General features: G+C 37.5%; 1 protein-coding gene across 1 annotated transcript in view; it reads left to right on the forward strand.

The window, feature by feature from the left end:
* Positions 1–18,040, forward strand: part of LOC308617139 (UDP-glucuronosyltransferase 2A3-like) — a gene marked incomplete at both ends in the record, with an annotated part of 30,304 nt that extends 12,264 nt beyond the window's left edge. Inside the window, 5 exon segments of the mRNA XM_081233893.1 lie at positions 2,198–2,329; positions 12,763–12,850; positions 13,319–13,539; positions 13,541–13,542; positions 17,761–18,040. Of these exon segments, the coding sequence (XP_081090019.1) occupies positions 2,198–2,329; positions 12,763–12,850; positions 13,319–13,539; positions 13,541–13,542; positions 17,761–18,040 (723 nt within the window).
* Between the last annotated feature and the right edge of the window lie 684 nt (positions 18,041–18,724).

Here is an 18,724-nt window from a genome sequence, read left to right on the forward strand (position 1 = left end):
CTGCTGTAGTCTTCCTAACAAGCATGATAGAGTTATGAATAGGGACATTTACTATGATCATTTGAGTGATAAAGATGCTTTCGTGAGTCTTGGGCAGACTCTTACTGACAGGCTTTGGTCAGTAAGAAGAAGTTAAGTGCTTATGGAAGATATGGAATCAGACAGGGCCTCTTGGAGAGCAATGAGATTTACTGAGTCAGGAAACTGTTAGTTGAAAAAGTTTTTTTGAGATGGCAGTGATGAGTTCAATTTCAAATTCACTTTAAGAAGTCTAAAGAGTTTTCAGGTGGAGATTTCTAGGAATCATCTGTTAATACAAGTTTTCAGTCTCAGCAGAGAGCATTAGAAATAAATTGGGAGTCATCAACATAAAGTAGAAATCATAAAACTGAGAAACCCAAACGCTGAATTGGTTCTTTATGACCATGATATCAGGGGATTTTTTGGAGTAAAAGAGAAAATCATATACCCATATTCCAATGTTATCAAAGAATAAATATGGACTGCCATAAATATTGGAAGCAAACAATATTGAGAAACAAAGGAAAATAATAGGTAAATACAGTAAGAATATTGTATTTAAATATCTTTATCAATAGGCAGTGAAGAGACAGATATTCATTTGCTTGGGTTGGGGGTAAACAAACATAATCTCTGTAGAAGATAGCAGGTTAAATGGTGTTCCCAGGAGAGGTCTTGATTTCTGTTTAGGGTAAGATGGATATTGAAGTTTAAAACTTTACTTCAGGATTCTGAATACGCTTTTCATACCAACTAAGGTATAGCTGAAGACAAGCTCTATTGAGTGTTATTATTGGAGATAGTAAACCAATATCTAAAATAAATAAAGGTACAGAAAGAGATAGGACATATCCCATGGCTCATTAGGTAATACCTTGCCACACTACTATGTTTATCCTTCCAACCCCACTTTTCACATGCAGACAATTTCACAAAAATGACTCAGACATGTTTCACAAGGTAGGAAAATTATTCCATCCCAAACCCAATTATTAATATAGATATTTGGGCAATACCAATCTTGGCTTATATCTCTGATGAAAGAATTATGCCAGTCACTGGATACACAGAATAGAAAAGAAATGAGAGTTAAATCAAGAATCCAAATCAAACAGGTAAGTGTGTAAAACTTAATATACCTGTGTGTATATGTGCATATGTGTTTGTGTGTGTGTGTCATTTTTTTTTTTATTCAATCACTATCTGTTTAGGGAGTTGAATCAAAATGGTAAAATACCAATTCTTGGAGCATCAGATATTCTCTTAACATTAACTAAGTAAAAATAGCAGTCTACTTTCATTTATGGCATTGTCCTTCCCCTTGTAATTTTACTAGCCTTAAACTGAGAAACATAGTCATTGCAGGGTGACCACAAATAGTTACAAAAAGATGACATATCTCTAGAGGGTGACATTTACATTGATTATGTGAAACACCCCAATCCCAGACTTTGCTATGCTTAGTTTGCACAACTGGAAGAGATGATCAAGAGAATTTTATTTGCAGAGAATCTGTGCTAAGGCTCAAATTTTGGGCACGCAGTTAGTGTCACACTCTTGTGGGAAGGCAGAGAAGCACTGTCTCATACGTGTTATCATGATTGTAGCAGGAATTTAACTGCATTATCATCTTTTCAAATGTATTACTATATATACCATTTCTTAAAAAATCTTTTTTAGTCCTATTAATCAGGGAAATAATAAACATGAGAAAAATATTCTGAACACCTAACAGGAAGTTAGATCAAGTTATTCATAATTTATTGGATGTAAACTGGCATGCTAAAAATTTTTAAAGCCTCATTCAGAACTCTTCTTTGAGTTTCCTTCCAAGGAATATTTTTACAAGTTTGCAAACAGCTCTGTTGGTTCATAAAGTTAATCCTTGTGAGTAACAGTTCCATGTACCATGAGAACATCTGCCTCTTATCGCCTATTCATTTTGTATAATGGTTTGGTCCCATGTCCTTATGTGTAATCACTCATTATATAAGCCATAGTTTTCAGAAATACATTTCCTCTTAAAGAGACTAGATGGTTCTATGTGGCAGAAGACAGAATCCGTCTAACAATGTCCCTGACACTTCTCTTGAGTCTACCTATTTAGAAATGTAAGAGAGCCTTTTCCCCCCTGTGATTCTGCACTTGTGTAAGAGAGAGAATTTTATCTCTGCAGGAAATGGAAGAATGTGTCCAAAGTTCAGGCAAAGATGGTATTGTGGTGTTTTCTTTGGGGTCAATGGTCAAAAACCTCACAGAAGAAAAAGCCAATCTCATTGCCTCAGCCCTTGCCCAGATTCCACAGAAGGTTAGTACAAACTCCAGTCATGGTAGGCAGCCACTCTGCCAACTGGAAAGAGTGTGTGGCTAATAGTACTCTTTCTAGATGAAAGTTGTAACTCATCATACACTGAGCAGAACTGGCACCACCTTTAAGCAAAAATGTCTCAAAACATTAAAATGTATTTTGGGCACATTTTACCGTTTGCCTATTGAGACTTCTCATTACTATGAAAATACATCTTTTTATGAAGTCACTTATTTTCAATGAAATACTGATGAAAATGTTAAGATTCTAATAACTTTTTTACTCTTTGAAACCTTATGACTTGCACTGACTCTTCCCAAAAGTTCTAAAGTGTGTTAGCTTCAAGGTCCAGGAAAAGAGAGATTACACATAGAGTAGAGTAGAATCATATTCAAGAATATACTTTATGTTTCTAGGCTTTATTAGGATTCAATTAAAATATAGTTGGTTTAGAAATAGAAGCCTAATCTTTCTAAGATAAATTTTCTACAGTTAAAACAATTAAAGATCCTAATGTTATTGTCAAACAGTATATATTTTTAATTTATGACATTCAATTAACTTTAACTTTGTTAATTCTATATTTCTACTCTTTATATACTTCCATTCACAAAATACCCTGTCTCTTTATATTTTTAAATTAAAGTATATAAAACTCTATAATTGTAAGTGTACTATTTAGGCCTGTTAAAACTCTGGAGTTTTATTTTTAAACTTTTCTGTTAAAGAGTTTGCCATCTATTAGTATTTAATCTGAAAATCGTCATACAGAAAAGAAAAAAAAGAAAGAAAAAAATCATGTAACAAAAGGTTAGCATCCTAACAAGATACTTCATTAAATAATAGAGTATAAACAAATCCTCTATCTCATTCCCCCTCAAAAACCAAAAAGGGAGCCTAAGCAAGACCTGAAGCACCTCGGAGCTCCGGCCCCCTGTTCTTGTCCACCACCACCCCCGCACTGCCCTCCTCTTCATCCCACCCACCCCCTTCTCCTTTCAAGGGTGTCCTGGACGGCTGCAACTTACCGGTCAATTTAACAGACAGCGCCCCACTACCGCTCCTCTCCTGGTCCGTCTCCTCCTCCCCACTCTCGCTCTCGCCTCCTCTTCCAGTCGGGGCGCCCAGACGTGGCGGAACGCAGCACCTGACGCCCTGTGCACCGCGCTCCCAGCTCCTTCCCGCTGCAGCCCAGGGTCACCACGAGGGCAAAGGGCGCCCGAGGGGTCAGCGCCCAGGCTCGATGCGCCCCGAAGCCAGGTGCTGTGAGAAGCGGCTCTTTGGTAAAGCTCGAGAGAAAAAGGAGAGGTTCGGAGTGAGACTGCTGGAACCACCGGACGCCCGAGTTTGCCCAGTGCGTGGCGGCTGCACGCACCATCCACAAGATACATCAGAAATTCATCTACACGTGGAACAACTCCTACAGAACACCTACTGAACGCTGACAGAAGACCTCAGACCCCCCAAAAGGCAAGAAACTCCCCACATACCTGGGTAGGACAAAAGAAAAAAGAATAAACAGAGACAAAAGGAGAGGGATGGGACCTGCACCAGTGGGAGGGAGCCGTGAAGGAGGAAAGGTTTCCACACACTAGGAAGCCCCATCGCGGGCGGAGATTGCGGGTGGCGGAAGGGAAAAGCTTCGGAGTAACGGAGGAGAGCGCAGCAACAGGGGTGCAGAGGGCAAAGCGGAGAGATTCCCGCACAGTGGATCGGTGCCAACAGGCACTCACCAGCCCAAGAGGCTTGTCTGCTCGGCCGCCGGGGCGGGTGGGGCTGGGAGCTGAGGCTCAGGCTTCGGTCGGAGCGCAGGGAGAGGACTGGGGTTGGCAGCGTGAACACAGCCTGAAGGGGTTAGTGCACCACGGTTAGCCCGGAGGGAGTGCGGGGAAAAAGTCTGGAGCTGCCGAAGAGGCAAGAGACTTATTCTTCCCTCTTTGCTTCCTGGTACGCGATGAGAGGTGATTAAGAGCGCTGCTTAAAGGAGCTCCAGAGACGGGCGCGAGTCGTGGCTAAAGGCGCGGACCCCACAGACGGGCATGGGACGCTGTGGCTGCTGCTGCCGCTGCCAAGAGGCCTGTGTGCGAGCGCAGGTCACTGTCCATGCCCCCTTTCCGGGGATCCTGTGCAGCCCGCAACTGCTGGGGTCCCAGGATCCAGGAACGGCTTCCGCGGGAAAGCGCACGGAGCGCCTCAGGCTGGTGCAACGTCACGCTGGCCTCGGCCGCCGCAGGCTCGCCCCGCACTCGGTGCCCCTCCATCCCCTCGGCCTGAGTGAGCCAGAGCCCCCGAATCAGCGGCTCCTTTAAACCCGTCCTGTCTGAGCGAAGGACAGACGCCCTCTGGCAACCTACACGGAGAGGCGGGGCCGAGTCCAAAGCTGAGACCCAGGAGCTGTGAGAACAAAGAGACAGGGAAATCTCTCTGTACAGCCTCGGAAGCAGCGGATTGAAGCTCCACAATCAACTTGATATACCCTGTATCTGTGGAATACTTGAGTGGACAGCGAATCGTCCCAAATTGAGGAGGTGGACTTTGAGAACAAGATTTAAGATTTTTTCACCTTTTTCCTCTTTTTACAACGAACTATCCCAAATTCAGGAGGTGGACTTTGAGAGCAAGATTTAAGACTCTTTCCCCTTTTCCTCTTTTTACAACAAATTATCCCAAATTGAGGAGGTGGACTTTGAGAGCAAGGTTTACGATTTCTTCCCCCTTGTTCTCGTTTTGTGAATGTGTATGTGTATGCTTCCATGTGAGATTTTCTCTGTATAGCTTTGCTTCCACCATTTGTCCCAGGGTTCTATCCGTCCTTTTTTTTTTAATAATTACTTTTTTATTTTAATAACGCTACTATATTTTATCATATTTATTCTACTTTACTTTATCTTCGCTCTTTCTCTTTTTCATACCTTCCCTTCCTCCCTCCCTCCCTCCTCACTCCTTTCTTTCTTTCTTTCTTTCCTCCCACCATCCCTCCATTTCTTCCTTTCTCTTTCTTTCTTTCTTTCCTTCCTCCCTCCCTCCCTCCGTCCTTTCTTTCGTTCTTTCCTTCCTCCCTCCCTCCCTTCTTTCTTTCTTCCTTCCTTCCTTCCTTCCTTCGTTTCTTTCCTTCTTTCTTTCTTTCTTTCTCTCTTTCTTTCTTCTACTAATTCCTTCTTTCTACATTTTCTCCCTTTTATTCTGAGCCGGGTAGATGAAAGGCTCTTGGTGCAGCAGCCAGGAGTCAGTGCTGTGCCTCTGAAGTGGGAGAGCCAACTTCAGGACACGGGTCCACAAGAGACCTCCCAGCTCCACATAATATCAAGCGGTGAAGGTCTCCCAGAGATCTCCATCTCAACACCAGCACCCAGCTTCACTCAACGACCAGCAATCTGCAGTGCTCATCACCCTGTGCCAGGCAACTAGCAAGACGGGAACACGGCCCCACCCATTAGCAGAGAGGCTGCCTAAAAACATAATAAGGCCACAGGCACCCCAAAACACACCACCAGACGTGGACCTGTCCAACAGAAAGACAAGATCGAGCCTCAACCACCAGAACACAGGCACTAGTCCCCCCCACCAGGAAGCCTACACAACCTACTGAAACAACCATAGCCACTGGGGACAGACACCAAAAACAACGGGAACTACGAATCTGCAGGCTGCAAAAAGGAGACCCCAAACACAGTAAGATAAGCAAAATGAGAAGACAGAAAAACACACAGCAGGTGAAGGAGCAAGATAAAAACCTAACAGACCTAACAAATGAAGAGGTAGTAGGCAGTCTACCTGAAAAAGAATTCAGAATAATGATAGTAAAGATGATCCAAGATTCTATTTCCAAGATCCAAAATCTTGGAAATAGAATAGACAAAATGCAAGAAACAGTTAACAAGGACCTAGAAGAACTAAAGATGAATCAAGCATCGATTAAAAACACAATAAATGAAATGAAAAATACTCTAGATGGGATCAATAGCAGAATAACTGAGGCAGAAGAACAGATAAGTGAGGTGGAAGATAAAATAGTGGAAATAACTGATGCAGAGCAAAATAGAGAAAAAAGAATGAAAAGAACAGAGAAGAGTCTCAGAGAACTCTGGGACAACATTAAACACACCAACATTTGCATTATAGGGGTTCCAGAAGAAGAAGAGAAAAAGAAAGGGACTGAGAAAATATTTGAAGGGATTATAGTTGAAAAATTCCCTAATATGGGAAAGGAAATAGTTAATCAAGTCCAGGAGGCACAGAGAGTCCCATACAGAATAAATCCAAGGAGAAATATGCCAAGACACATACTAATCAAACTGTCAAAAATTAAACACAAAGAAATCATATTAAAAGCAGCAAGGGGAAAAAAAAAAAAAAAACAAATAACACACAAGGGAATCCCCATCAGGTTAACAGCTGATCTCTCAGCAGAAACTCTACAAGCCAGAAGGGTGTGGCAGGACATATTTAAAGTGAAGAAGGAGAAAAACCTGCAACCAAGATTACTCTACCCAGCAAGGATCTCATTCAGATTTGATGGAGAAATTAAAACCTTTACAGACAAGCAAAAGCTGAGAGAGTTCAGCACCACCAAACCAGCTTTACAACAAATGCGAAAGGAACTTCTCTAGGCAAGAAACACAACAGAAGGAAAATACCCACAATAACGAACCCAAAACAATTAAGGAAATGGGAATAGGAACATACATATCAATAATTACATTAAATGTAAACAGACTGAATGCTCCCACCAAAAGACACAGATTGGCTCAATGGATACAAAAACAAGACCCATATATATGCTGTCTACAAGAGACCCACTTCAGAACTAGAGACACATACAGATTGAAAGTAAGGGGATGGAAAAAGATATTCCATGCAAATGGAAATCAAAAGAAAGCTGGAGTAGCAATTCTTATATCAGACAAAATAGACTAAAATAAAGACTATTAGAAGAGGCAAAGAAGGACACTACATAATGATAAAGGGATCGATCCAAGAAGAAGATATCACAATTGTAAATATTTATGCACCCAACATAGGAGCACCTCAATACATAAGGCAAATACTAACAGCCATAAAAGGAGAAATCGACAGTAACACACTCATAGTAGGGGACTTTAACAACCCACTTTCACCAATGGACAGATCATCCAAAATGAAAATAAATAAGGAAACACAAATTTAAATGATACATTAAACAAGATGGACTTAATTGATATTTATAGGATATTCCATTCAAAAACAACAGAATAGACATTTTTCTTAAGTGCTCATGGAACCTTCTCCAGGATAGATCATATCTTGGGTCACAAATCAAGCCTTGGTAAATTTAAGAAAATTGAAATTGTATCAAGTATCTTTTCCGACCACAATGCTATGAGACTAGACATCAATTACAGGAAAAGATCTGTAAAAAATACAAACACATGGAGGCTAAACAATACACTACTCAATAACGAAGTGATCACTGAAGAAATCAAAGAGGAAATTAAAAAATACCTAGAAACAAATGACAATGGAGACACGACGACCCAAAACCTATGGGACAAAGCAAAAGCAGTTCTAAGGGGGAAGTTTATAGCAATAAAATCCCACTGTAAGAAACAGGAAACATCTCGAGTAAACAACCTGACCGTGCACCTAAAGCAATTAGAGAAAGAAGAACAAAAAAACCCCAAAGTTAGCAGAAGGAAAGAAATCATAAAGATCAGATCAGAAATAAATAATAAAGAAATGAAGGAAACGATAGCAAAGATGAATAAAACTAAAAGCTGGTTCTTTGAGAAGATAAACAAAATTGAGAAACCATTAGCCAGACTCATCAAGAAAAAAAGGGAGAAGACTCAAATCAATAGAATTAGAAATGAAAAAGGAGAAGTAACAACTGACACTGCAGAAATACAAAAGATCATGAGAGATTACTACAAGCAACTCTATGCCAATAAAATGGACAACCTGGAAGAAATGGACAAATTATTAGAAATGCACAACCTGCCAAGACTGAATCAGGAAGAAATAGAAAATATGAATAGACCAATCCCAAGTGCTGAAATTGAAACTGTAATTAAAAATCTTCCAATAAACAAAAGCCCAGGACCAGGTGGCTTCACAGGCGAACTCTATCAAACATTTAGAGAAGAGCTAACACCTATCCTTCTCAAACTCTTCCAAAATATAGAAGAGGCAGGAGCACTCCCAAACTCATTCTATGAGGCCACCATCATCTTGATACCAAAACCAGGCAAGTATGTCACAAAGAAAGAAAACTACAGGCCAATATCACTGATGAACATAGATGCAAATATCCTCAACAAAATACTAGCAAACAGAATCCAACAGCACATTAAAAGGATCATACACCATGATCAAGTGGGGTTTATTCCAGGAATGCAAGGATTCTTCAATATACACAAATCAATCAATGTGATACATCATTTTAACAAACTGAAGAAGAAAAACCATATGATCATCTCAATAGATGCAGAGAAAGCTTTCGACAAAATTCAACACCCATTTATGATAAAAACCCTCCAGAAAGTAGGCATAAAGGGAACTTTCCTCAACATAATAAAGGCCATATATGACAAACCCACAGGCAACATCGTCCTCAATGGTGAAAAACTGAAACCATTTCCACTAAGATCAGGAACAAGACAAGGCTGCCCACTCTCACCACTCTTATTCAACTTAGTTTTGGAAGTTTTAGCCACAGCAATCAGAGAAGAAAAGGAAATAAAATGAATTCAAATTGGAAAATAAGAAGTAAACCTGTCACTGTTTGCAGATGACATGATACTATACATAGAGAATCCTAAAGATGCTACCAGAAAACTACTAGAGCTAATCAATGAATTTGGTAAAGTAGCAGGATACAAAATTAATGCACAGAAATCTCTGGCATTCCTGTACACTAATGATGAAAAATCTGAAAATGAAATCAAGAAAACACTCCCATTTACCATTGCAACAAAAAGAATAAAATATCTAGGAATAAACCTACCTAAGGAGATAAAAGACCTGTGTGCAGAAAATTATAAGACACTGATGAAAGAAATTAAAGATGATACAAATAGATGGAGAGATATACCATGCTCCTGGATTGGAAGAATCAATATTGTGAAAATGACTCTACTACCCAAAGCAATGTACAGATTCAATGCAATCCCTATCAAACTACCACTGGCATTTTTCACAGAACTAGAACAAAAAAATTCACAATTTGTTTGGAAAAACAAAAGACCCCGAATAGCCAAAGCAATCTTGAGAACGAAAAACGGAGCTGGAGGAATCAGGCTCCCTGACTTCAGACTATACTACAAAGCTACACTAATCAAGACAGTGTGGTACTGGCACAAAAACAGAAAGATAGATCAATGGAACAGGATAGAAAGCCTAGAGGTAAACCCAGGTACATATGGTTAACTTATCTTTGATAAAGGAGGCAGGAATGTACAGTGGAGAAAGACAGCCTCTTCAATAAGTGGTGCTGGGAAAACTGGACAGGGACATGTAAAAGTATGAGATTAGATCATTCCCTAACACCATACACAAAAATAAGCTCAAAATGGATTAAAGACCTAAATGTAAGTCCAGATACTATCAAACTCTTAGAGGAAAACATAGAACACTCTATGACATAAATCACAGCAAGATTCTTTTGGACCCACCTCCTAGAGAAATGGAAATAAAAACAAAGATAAACAAATGGGACCCAATGAAACTTCAAAGCTTTTGCACAGCAAAGGAAACCATAAACAAGACCAAGAGACAACCCTCAGAATGGGAGAAAATATTTGCAAACGAAGCAACTGACAAAGGATTAATCTCCAAAATTTATAAGCAGCTCATGCACCTCAATAGCAAAAAAACAAACAACCCAGTCCAAGAAGACTTAAATAAGCATTTCTCCAAAGAAGATATACAGACTGCCAACAAACTCATGAAAGAATGCTCAACATCATTAATCATTAGAGAAATGCAAATCAAAACTACAATGAGTTATCATCTCACACCAGTCAGCATGGCCATCATCAAGAAATCTAGAAACAATAAATGCTAGAGAGGGTGTGGAGAAAAGGGAACACTCTTGCACTGCTGGTGGGAATGTGAATTGGTACAGCCACTATGGAGAACAGTATGGAGGTTCCTTAAAAAACTACAAATAGAACTACCATATGACCCAGCAATCCCACTACTAGGCATATACCCTGAGAAAACCATAATTCTAAAAGAGACATGTACCAAAATGTTCATTGCAGCTCTATTCACAATAGTCCGGAGTTGGAAACAACCCAAGTGTTCATCATCGGATGAATGGATAAAGAAGATGTGGCACATATATACAATGGAATATTACTCAGCCTTAAAAATAAATGAAACTAAGCTATTTGTAATGATGTGGATAGACCTGGAGTCTGTCATACAGAATGAAGTAAGTCAGAAAGAGAAAGACAAATACCGTATGCTAACACATATATATGGAATTTAAGAAAAAAAAATGTCATGAAGAACCTAGTGTTAAAACAGGAATAAAGATACAGACCTACTTGATAATGGACTTGAGGATATGGGGAGGCGGAAAGGTAAGCTGGGACAAAGTGAGAGAGAGGCATGGACATATATACAGTACCAAACGTAAGGTAGGTAGATAGTGGGAAGCAGCTGCATAGCACAGGGAGGTCAGCTCGGGGCTTTGTGACCGCCTGGAGGGGTGGGATAGGGAGGGTGGGAGGGAGGGAGACGCAAGAGGGAAGGGATGTGGGAACAGATGTATATGTATGACAGATTCACATTGTTATAAAGCAGAAACTAATAATAAAAAATAATAATAAATAAATAAAAAACCAAAAAGGGAGAAAGAAAGAAAAAGAGAGAGAGAAAGGAAGGAAGGAAGAAAGAAAGAAGGAAAAAGAAAGGGAGGAATGAAGGCAGGGATGGCAGAAAGGCAACAAATCATTCAAAAAGCAGCCAAAAATTTTTTAAAGCTAATTATATTTTTGGAAAACATTACATTTGAAACTTAAGAACTAGGATGGCCTCATGACAAGTAAAGTTACGTAGTATTCATGTTCATTTTAATGCTTTTTAACCCTCATATTCTGCCTAAACTAGTCCAATTTATTTTCTATTTCTTCACTCATAATCTCACTTCCAAAAGCTTTTAAGTGATAATACTATATTTAATAGACTATTAGTACACGCCCTTTCAAAAAAGGTAAGGGCAAACAGTTTTACCTTATCTCTCAATGTTTGCAAACTCCCTCTTTTGTATGTTCCTCTCAACTATCACATAAAGGAGGATGGGCTCAGAAAGGGCTGGTTTGTGCACCACCTGCCGGCCATTGAGTGCAGAACAGGATGCTTAGAACTCAGAATTTGGAGGACATGTGCACCCCTCACACCCACCTGGCTGGGATGTTAAGTCATTCAATATGTCAATGTCCCAGACTCTTTGCTGCTGACACTGGTGATGCTCTGCTCCAGTCATGCCTGGTTTCCTGCCTGGGACGTGCCTCACTCCTTGGAGCCATAACCTGGGGAACAAGAGAGTCAGCCTTTTATGCTACCTGAAAAAAAAAAAAACCCTCTATCCTCTCCCTAGAAAAGAGCTTCTGGTTTCCACCATCAGATTCTCCACTGGATCTTCAGCCTGTTAGGCACAGAGGCCTGCAGCTCTGCTTAGAATAAAATCTTCCTTGATAAACTACTATGCAACCTGGATCAGTTTCACAAATAATTGAAACAGAAGATGAAAGTGAAAAATGTTTGGACTTGTCTCCATTTGGGAATTGAGGCCCAGAGTTGATTCCAAGAAAGCAGGAGCTATTTGAAGCATGTGGAATACAACTGTCATGCCTTGGAACTTGTCAGGGAGGGAAGCAAACTGCACTTTTCTCTCATTTATCAATTCCTCTCAAAATACAAAGAAATAAGGAAGAACATTGTGCTCATGATCCTCTCTATTCAATTATATTTTTATGCAAGAAAAGTAATCTGCACTCATACCAGCTATAAAATATCTGAAAAAAAATAATGGTTATAGATTTAAATATGATACATTATATCTTGAATGTCCAACAAATTATTTAGAACACAATCTATGTTTCTTAAATTAATAAAACTTACAAATTATAATTTTTATCCTTTCAGAACATCAAGTGGTATTTGCTGTTTTCAGATTTTAGTATACTTTTTCTTGAAAAACTTTCTTCACAATATTCTTTTGTTTATGACTTAAAGTTAACTGCTGTAACAGATATACATGAACATCAGTTGTTTGAACTTTTTATGAACTTCTGTATACTTCATGTAATACCTCAACACAGGCTTTCAAATAGTCAAAAAAAAAAAAAAACCTAAGATGGACTATATGATTTCTACATAACTCTATGGCCTTAAAATGCCTTAATTTTGTGTTTTTACTTGCAAAATTAAAGCATTGTCTTCCACAGGTTTTATGGAGATACAAAGGAAAGAAACCAGCCACATTAGGAGCTAATACTCGGCTCTATGATTGGATACCACAGAATGATCTTCTTGGTAAGACCAAGAAAAAAAAGCTGTACAGTTGGATGATGAGCAAGTAACTGTTTAACAGCAAGTAAATTCAATAAACATTTTAAATATTTAAATTTCCACATTTTACTTGCAGTTTTAAAGAAGATTATAATTAAAGAATTGGCCATTAATTTTATAGATTGATGCTTACTCTGGTTCATAAAAGAGAATCTTCAGTTAAGACTCTCATCACTCTCCAAGTTTCAATTTCAGTTCTGATATGGCCTCCTCAGTAAGTCTTTCTAGACAATGCAGAGGAAGTTAATTTCACCTTTTTCAGGGATCACAATTTTCTGAGATAGCAATTCCCCATGTTCTTGGTTTTTGTAGAAAACACTACCTTCTTCATTGAGTTATCCAATAGTTTTTTCCCCATCTCTCTCTGAAATTCTGTTAATGTATTATGTATCATGAAATCCTCACCTGCTTCTCATCCAATCCCCAAACTAGGTCATCCCAAAGCAAAAGGTTTTATCACTCATGGTGGAACCAATGGGATCTATGAAGCTATCTATCATGGTGTGCCTATGGTGGGAGTTCCCATGTTTGCTGATCAGCCTGACAACATTGCTCACATGAAGGCCAAAGGAGCGGCTGTGGAGGTGAACATAAACACAATGACAAGTGGAGATTTGCTCAATGCCTTGAGAACAGTCATTAATGAACCTTCCTAAGTACGACTACTTTTAAAGGCTTGTCATTAATTATGCTACCCATCATACTCAAAAATGTCCAATGTTTCATGCATTTCTAACTAGTGTAGTTTCAAATAACAACTATAACATGACCATTTAAAAACCATTTTATTATTTCATTTCCCAAATTCCTGAAGTGATTATCTGAGATGAAAAAACAAAGATTTCAAATATTATATTAATGTTTTTTCAAAATAAATAATGGTGATTACATAAATTCTTAGATATTTTTCTGGATAATCTGCTTTTTTAATAAATAATATATATGTTTATTTAAATATTATAACCATTCAGTAAGTACAAAAATGGAAGTGATAATTCACCCAATATTGATCATTCAAAAATAATCATTGTTAACACTCGGTGTATACCATTAATCAGTATATGCATATATACAGGGAGTAGTTAAAGTAGTTAATATTTGTATAAATATCAATTGATACTATATATATATTTTTAAACTAAATTTTATCTGATTTAGCTAAAGATAAAATAAATTTGTAAACTACATTTATAAACTATATGAACTTTAGATATAGATCATTATATCTTAATATTTTTCTCTGAAAGGTCTCACCAAGGTTAAGAATTAATATATGTATACACAGTGTTTATTTTTAACAATGTGTTTTAATTTTAGCCACTAATAGTTGAAATTGGAAGTTATTTCATCTCTAATATATGTTACTTAAATTTTTAATTTGTCAATATTTATGGCACTTATTTTCCTCACAGTAATTTAATCTTTTCACATATTTTAAGAGAATCAATGTTCACCATTGAATCAGAGATTCTTCAAAATATTTTTAATTCATTCTTAACTGAATGCTTCATATGGAATTTTCTTTCATCAAAGAGTCATGGGGCCTCCCTGGTGGCGCAGTGGTTGAGAGTCCGCCTGCCGATGCAGGGGATACGGGTTCGTGCCCCGGTCCGGGAGGATCCCATATGCCGCGGAGCATCTGGGCCCGTGAGCCATGGCCGCTGAGCCTGTGCATCCGGAGCCTGTGCTCCGCAACGGGAGAGGCCACAACAGTGAGAGGCCCACGTACCGCAAAAAAAAAAAAAAAAAAAAAAAAAAAAGAGTCATGGACTCCCTGAAATCACAGTTTACAATATTTGCTCATTGCCTTGATGGGAGAATGACACCTATCTGAATATAACATAATTAGATCTCACTTTCTTTCTTTTTGAACTGTGCAGGGTTACTTATGATCTTCTGGCTTTAAATACTGCTGTAGGGTTCTGAGGACTTTCTGATCAGTATTACTTTTTAAGAGTTTCTTGTTCAGCCTGGAAATAGATAGTATTTTTTAAATTCAGAAACTTAAACATGTCATATCCTTATCATTTGTTTTCTACATTTTCCTGGGATTATAGTGTGTTCTTTTACCACTGTTAACCTAGGATGAAAATTATCCAATTTTTCTTTTCAGAAATTAATTTATTTTGTTTATTAAAATGTCTTTTAGTTCCATTTTTTATCTCTATTTCAGGGACATCAGATTTTAATATTCTCTATGTTAAAATATTTGAGTTTGTTTTCTTTCTCTATTATTTTCTAATTGTTCTAATCATTTTTTGCTTTTCTTAATTTACTGAGATTCCTTCAAATAGTCCATATATTAGTAAATTCACTTTTTCATGAACATTGCTTACAGTTTGTAATTTTCTTATTAATCCTTTAAAGTCCTATTTTTAACAACTAATTTCAATAGCTCACCTTGTCTTTTGTTACCTCCTCTTGTTTCATAATCTGATCCTGGAGATCTTGTTCATAACTCTCACATTCTTAATCTACTCAAACTTTCCTCTTCTTTTGAATTATGTATTATGCCTAATTACATTCTAAGTCTATCATTTTTATGTTTTTTCCCCAATATTGTGTAAGTTGCTGTCATGTTTTTCATCCTCCTTTCACTATTTGCTCCACATTTGTATAGATACCTTATTTTTAAATTTGTTTCCAGTTTATCTCAGACTCAATTATTTTTATTCAGAGGCAAAACTTGAAGGATAGTTGTAATATTCCATTCACATTACTGAAACCTGAAATTTAGGAGGTAGGAGAGAAGGTCAACTTAAATGGAATTTTTTGCAGCTTTTTTTAGTGGAACTAGTCTATGAAAAACCATCTGTTAAAACCCTGGCAGCAAGGTTTTCTAGACAAAGTGGTCAATGTATTCATTTCCAAAAGGGAAGACACTCAATATCTGCCTTGAACTCATCCTAAAAAGTCAGCCCTTGTGGTCCGTTTTTCCCTCCCACTCACATTGCAGTCAAAAGAGTTTTGTTAAGATACATATTCAAATCATAAATTTCAGAATATTATAGATATCATCAGGATCTGGAAAGGGAGGTTAGGAGTTTCAGCAAGGCTTACTCTGATCTTTTGTTTCTCATAAATGATTATCTTGATGTCTAATCTATTAGGCTATTACCTAATAATTGGTATAATTGCTGATAATTTGGTTCATTTTACTAAATATCAGAGTAGGTAAATTCTGTAATTTTTAAAAATTCTTCTTCATTTTATAGAAGGCTTACTAAGTTTTCTTGTTGATTTGAAAACTATTGATGTGAAAAAATTATACTCTTAGAATTTCCCAGGAAAATACCTGAAATTATTTACTTTAAAAATACCTTAACTTTAACCCTAAACTTAATTCTAAGTCTGAAATTATCTGGGAACAAAAGTGTTTAGTGTAGAGTATATATATAATATATTTGTATTCCATTTTCTTATTCCTTAAAGGAATTAAGGAACATGAAGTTTACATTTAAATACATAAACCATAGCAATTTCATAATATTTTAACATAAGAGTCGTAAAACAGTGTACAACAAATATTAAGTAATCATCTTAATGAGCATAGTCATATTTTATCCTATCTCATTTGTAGGAAAGCTTACTGTATTTTTATTTGTATTCACATGTAAAGTGTGTCTGTCAAGTATATGCATATTTCAAATTTTAAATCTCTATCTATAAATGGAGAAAACCTTGAATAAAAATATGATTTGGACAGGTAGTCTCTTATAACCACTGTAGTTTACCTAAAATGTATTAGGATGAAACTTGTGTAACTACTCTTTTACCTTTATTTCAATCCGGTTGAAAGAGAGTATGAAAACAACAACAAAAAACAAAGCAAACAAAAAAACAAAACAAAAAGAGAGTATGACTATTCTTTCTCACTGTGCACAAAAAAAGAACACAAGTAAATTACCTCTTGCTGCTGGATGTTGTGTATCACGTTCACTGGTGAATGATGATTACATTTCTTCTTCTCTGATCTCAACAATGTCCAACTTGCACCAGGACATCTCTTCACATCTCTAACTTCTGTCATCTTCATGTCTGCAGGTTGGAACTTTTATCTCTAATGCAAAACCAAAGATAAACATACTAATTCTGGCTCAGCCACCAAGAAATCTCCAGTGAAGACACAACATGTCTTTTGAAGACATACTTATAACCATTGTTTTTTGAGAGACTATTAGAGTTGTTAACTATTGCTCTTGTGATGCCACATTGATTATGGGCTTTATGCTAGTGAGATATTTCTATTTATCTTAAAAGCTCAAAACTCATGTCCTTGCCATTTCTAAAATTACCTTAGTATCTTCATCCAATCTTGGCACTGCCAATATATAGACACTGTCTTTTGCATCATAAAAGCACAGGTGTGTGCAATGGAGGAATTATCACAGTGTCGATCTCAGACATTGCAAAAATGTCTCACTACTGTTGACTATCAGTTTCTGTGTCTGTCATCATTAATTAGTCTGACATTAGAGGCCATGCTTATGGACTCTCTAATGGGTATTTTCTCTCAAAATAGGGTTATTCAGAGTCTTGGTCTGGAACTGTCCTGGAAACTATAATTCACACAATATCAAAATTCCTTCTTGGAAAAATGAGGCTATACATTTACAACTGACTTATTCCATCTTTTTTATATGTTTGCATTTTACCACACTCCGTTAAGAATATATTTCTTCCACACCCCTCTTTCACAACTCTTAACATGCTATGTGACCAGCAAAGTTCACGTTACAGCAAGAATTAAAATGTTTTTCTCAACACACCTATGGTTTTTGGCTTGCATAGCACATATCATGTATTGTATACTTACTTTTAATGAAAGCAAAAGCTCTATAATTTCTATGTTTTTGTTTGTTTTTGCCTACTAGTTATAAAGAGAATGCTATGAGGTTATCACGGATTCACCATGATCAGCCTGTTAAGCCCCTGGACCGAGCAGTCTTCTGGATCGAGTTTGTCATGAGCCACAAAGGAGCCAAGCACCTGCGGCCAGCTGCCCACGACCTCACCTGGTTCCAGTACCACTCTTTGGATGTGATTGCGTTCTTGCTGGCCTGTGTGGCAACTGCTGTATTCTTGGTCACAAAATGTTATTTGTTTTCTTGTCTAAAATTTGTTAAAACAGGAAAGAAGAAAAAGAGAGAATAGATCTTTCTAAGTTTGGTAAAGGTTTGTATGGGCAATTCTGTTCATTCTAGCCACAATGGCCTTAATGAAAACATAACATCTTCATCCTGTTTTCAAAATTCCCATTCCTCTCTGCCTTAAGCTAGAGATAAGGTCTAGAATTCAACAATAGCATTAACTGGTGGGCATGTCCCCTTCTACTTTTGTCTTTTTCCAGGTGGCTTTACCCTCTTCCTCAAACATTCCTGACAAAGGTTCACTAATAATTTTATGTTTATTCTATTAATAATATCATTTTTTTCTTTCCTTTTAACCTTAAGTGATATGCTGACTGACAATATGCTGAATCCTGGGGAACACACAAAAGGTAAGCCAAAGTTGATAGATGCAAGGACCACAGAGGAAAAAATTCACAAGTTCCTCTAGAACATACAAATTAGGAAACCATCACAGGAGACTAGTATAAGAGTAATGATTTCATTTGTCATAAAAATAAGTCTTTCTGCTTCCCCAGTGTTACTGGGGTCAGAGCACGAATTGATAATCATTGTGATGACACATCACACCAGGAAAGGTCTACAAATTTCCATTAAATACATAGATAATCATACCCACATTCCTGCCTTTAGTCAGCAAGTATTCGTGTGTGCCCTTTAGTGCAAGAGACTGAGCACTGCCTTCAAACAAGAGATCGATTGAATCATT

The sequence above is a fragment of the Mesoplodon bidens genome (assembly GCF_964165515.1).
Source record: "Mesoplodon bidens genome assembly, chromosome: 1".
NCBI classification, from domain to species: domain Eukaryota; kingdom Metazoa; phylum Chordata; class Mammalia; order Artiodactyla; family Ziphiidae; genus Mesoplodon; species Mesoplodon bidens.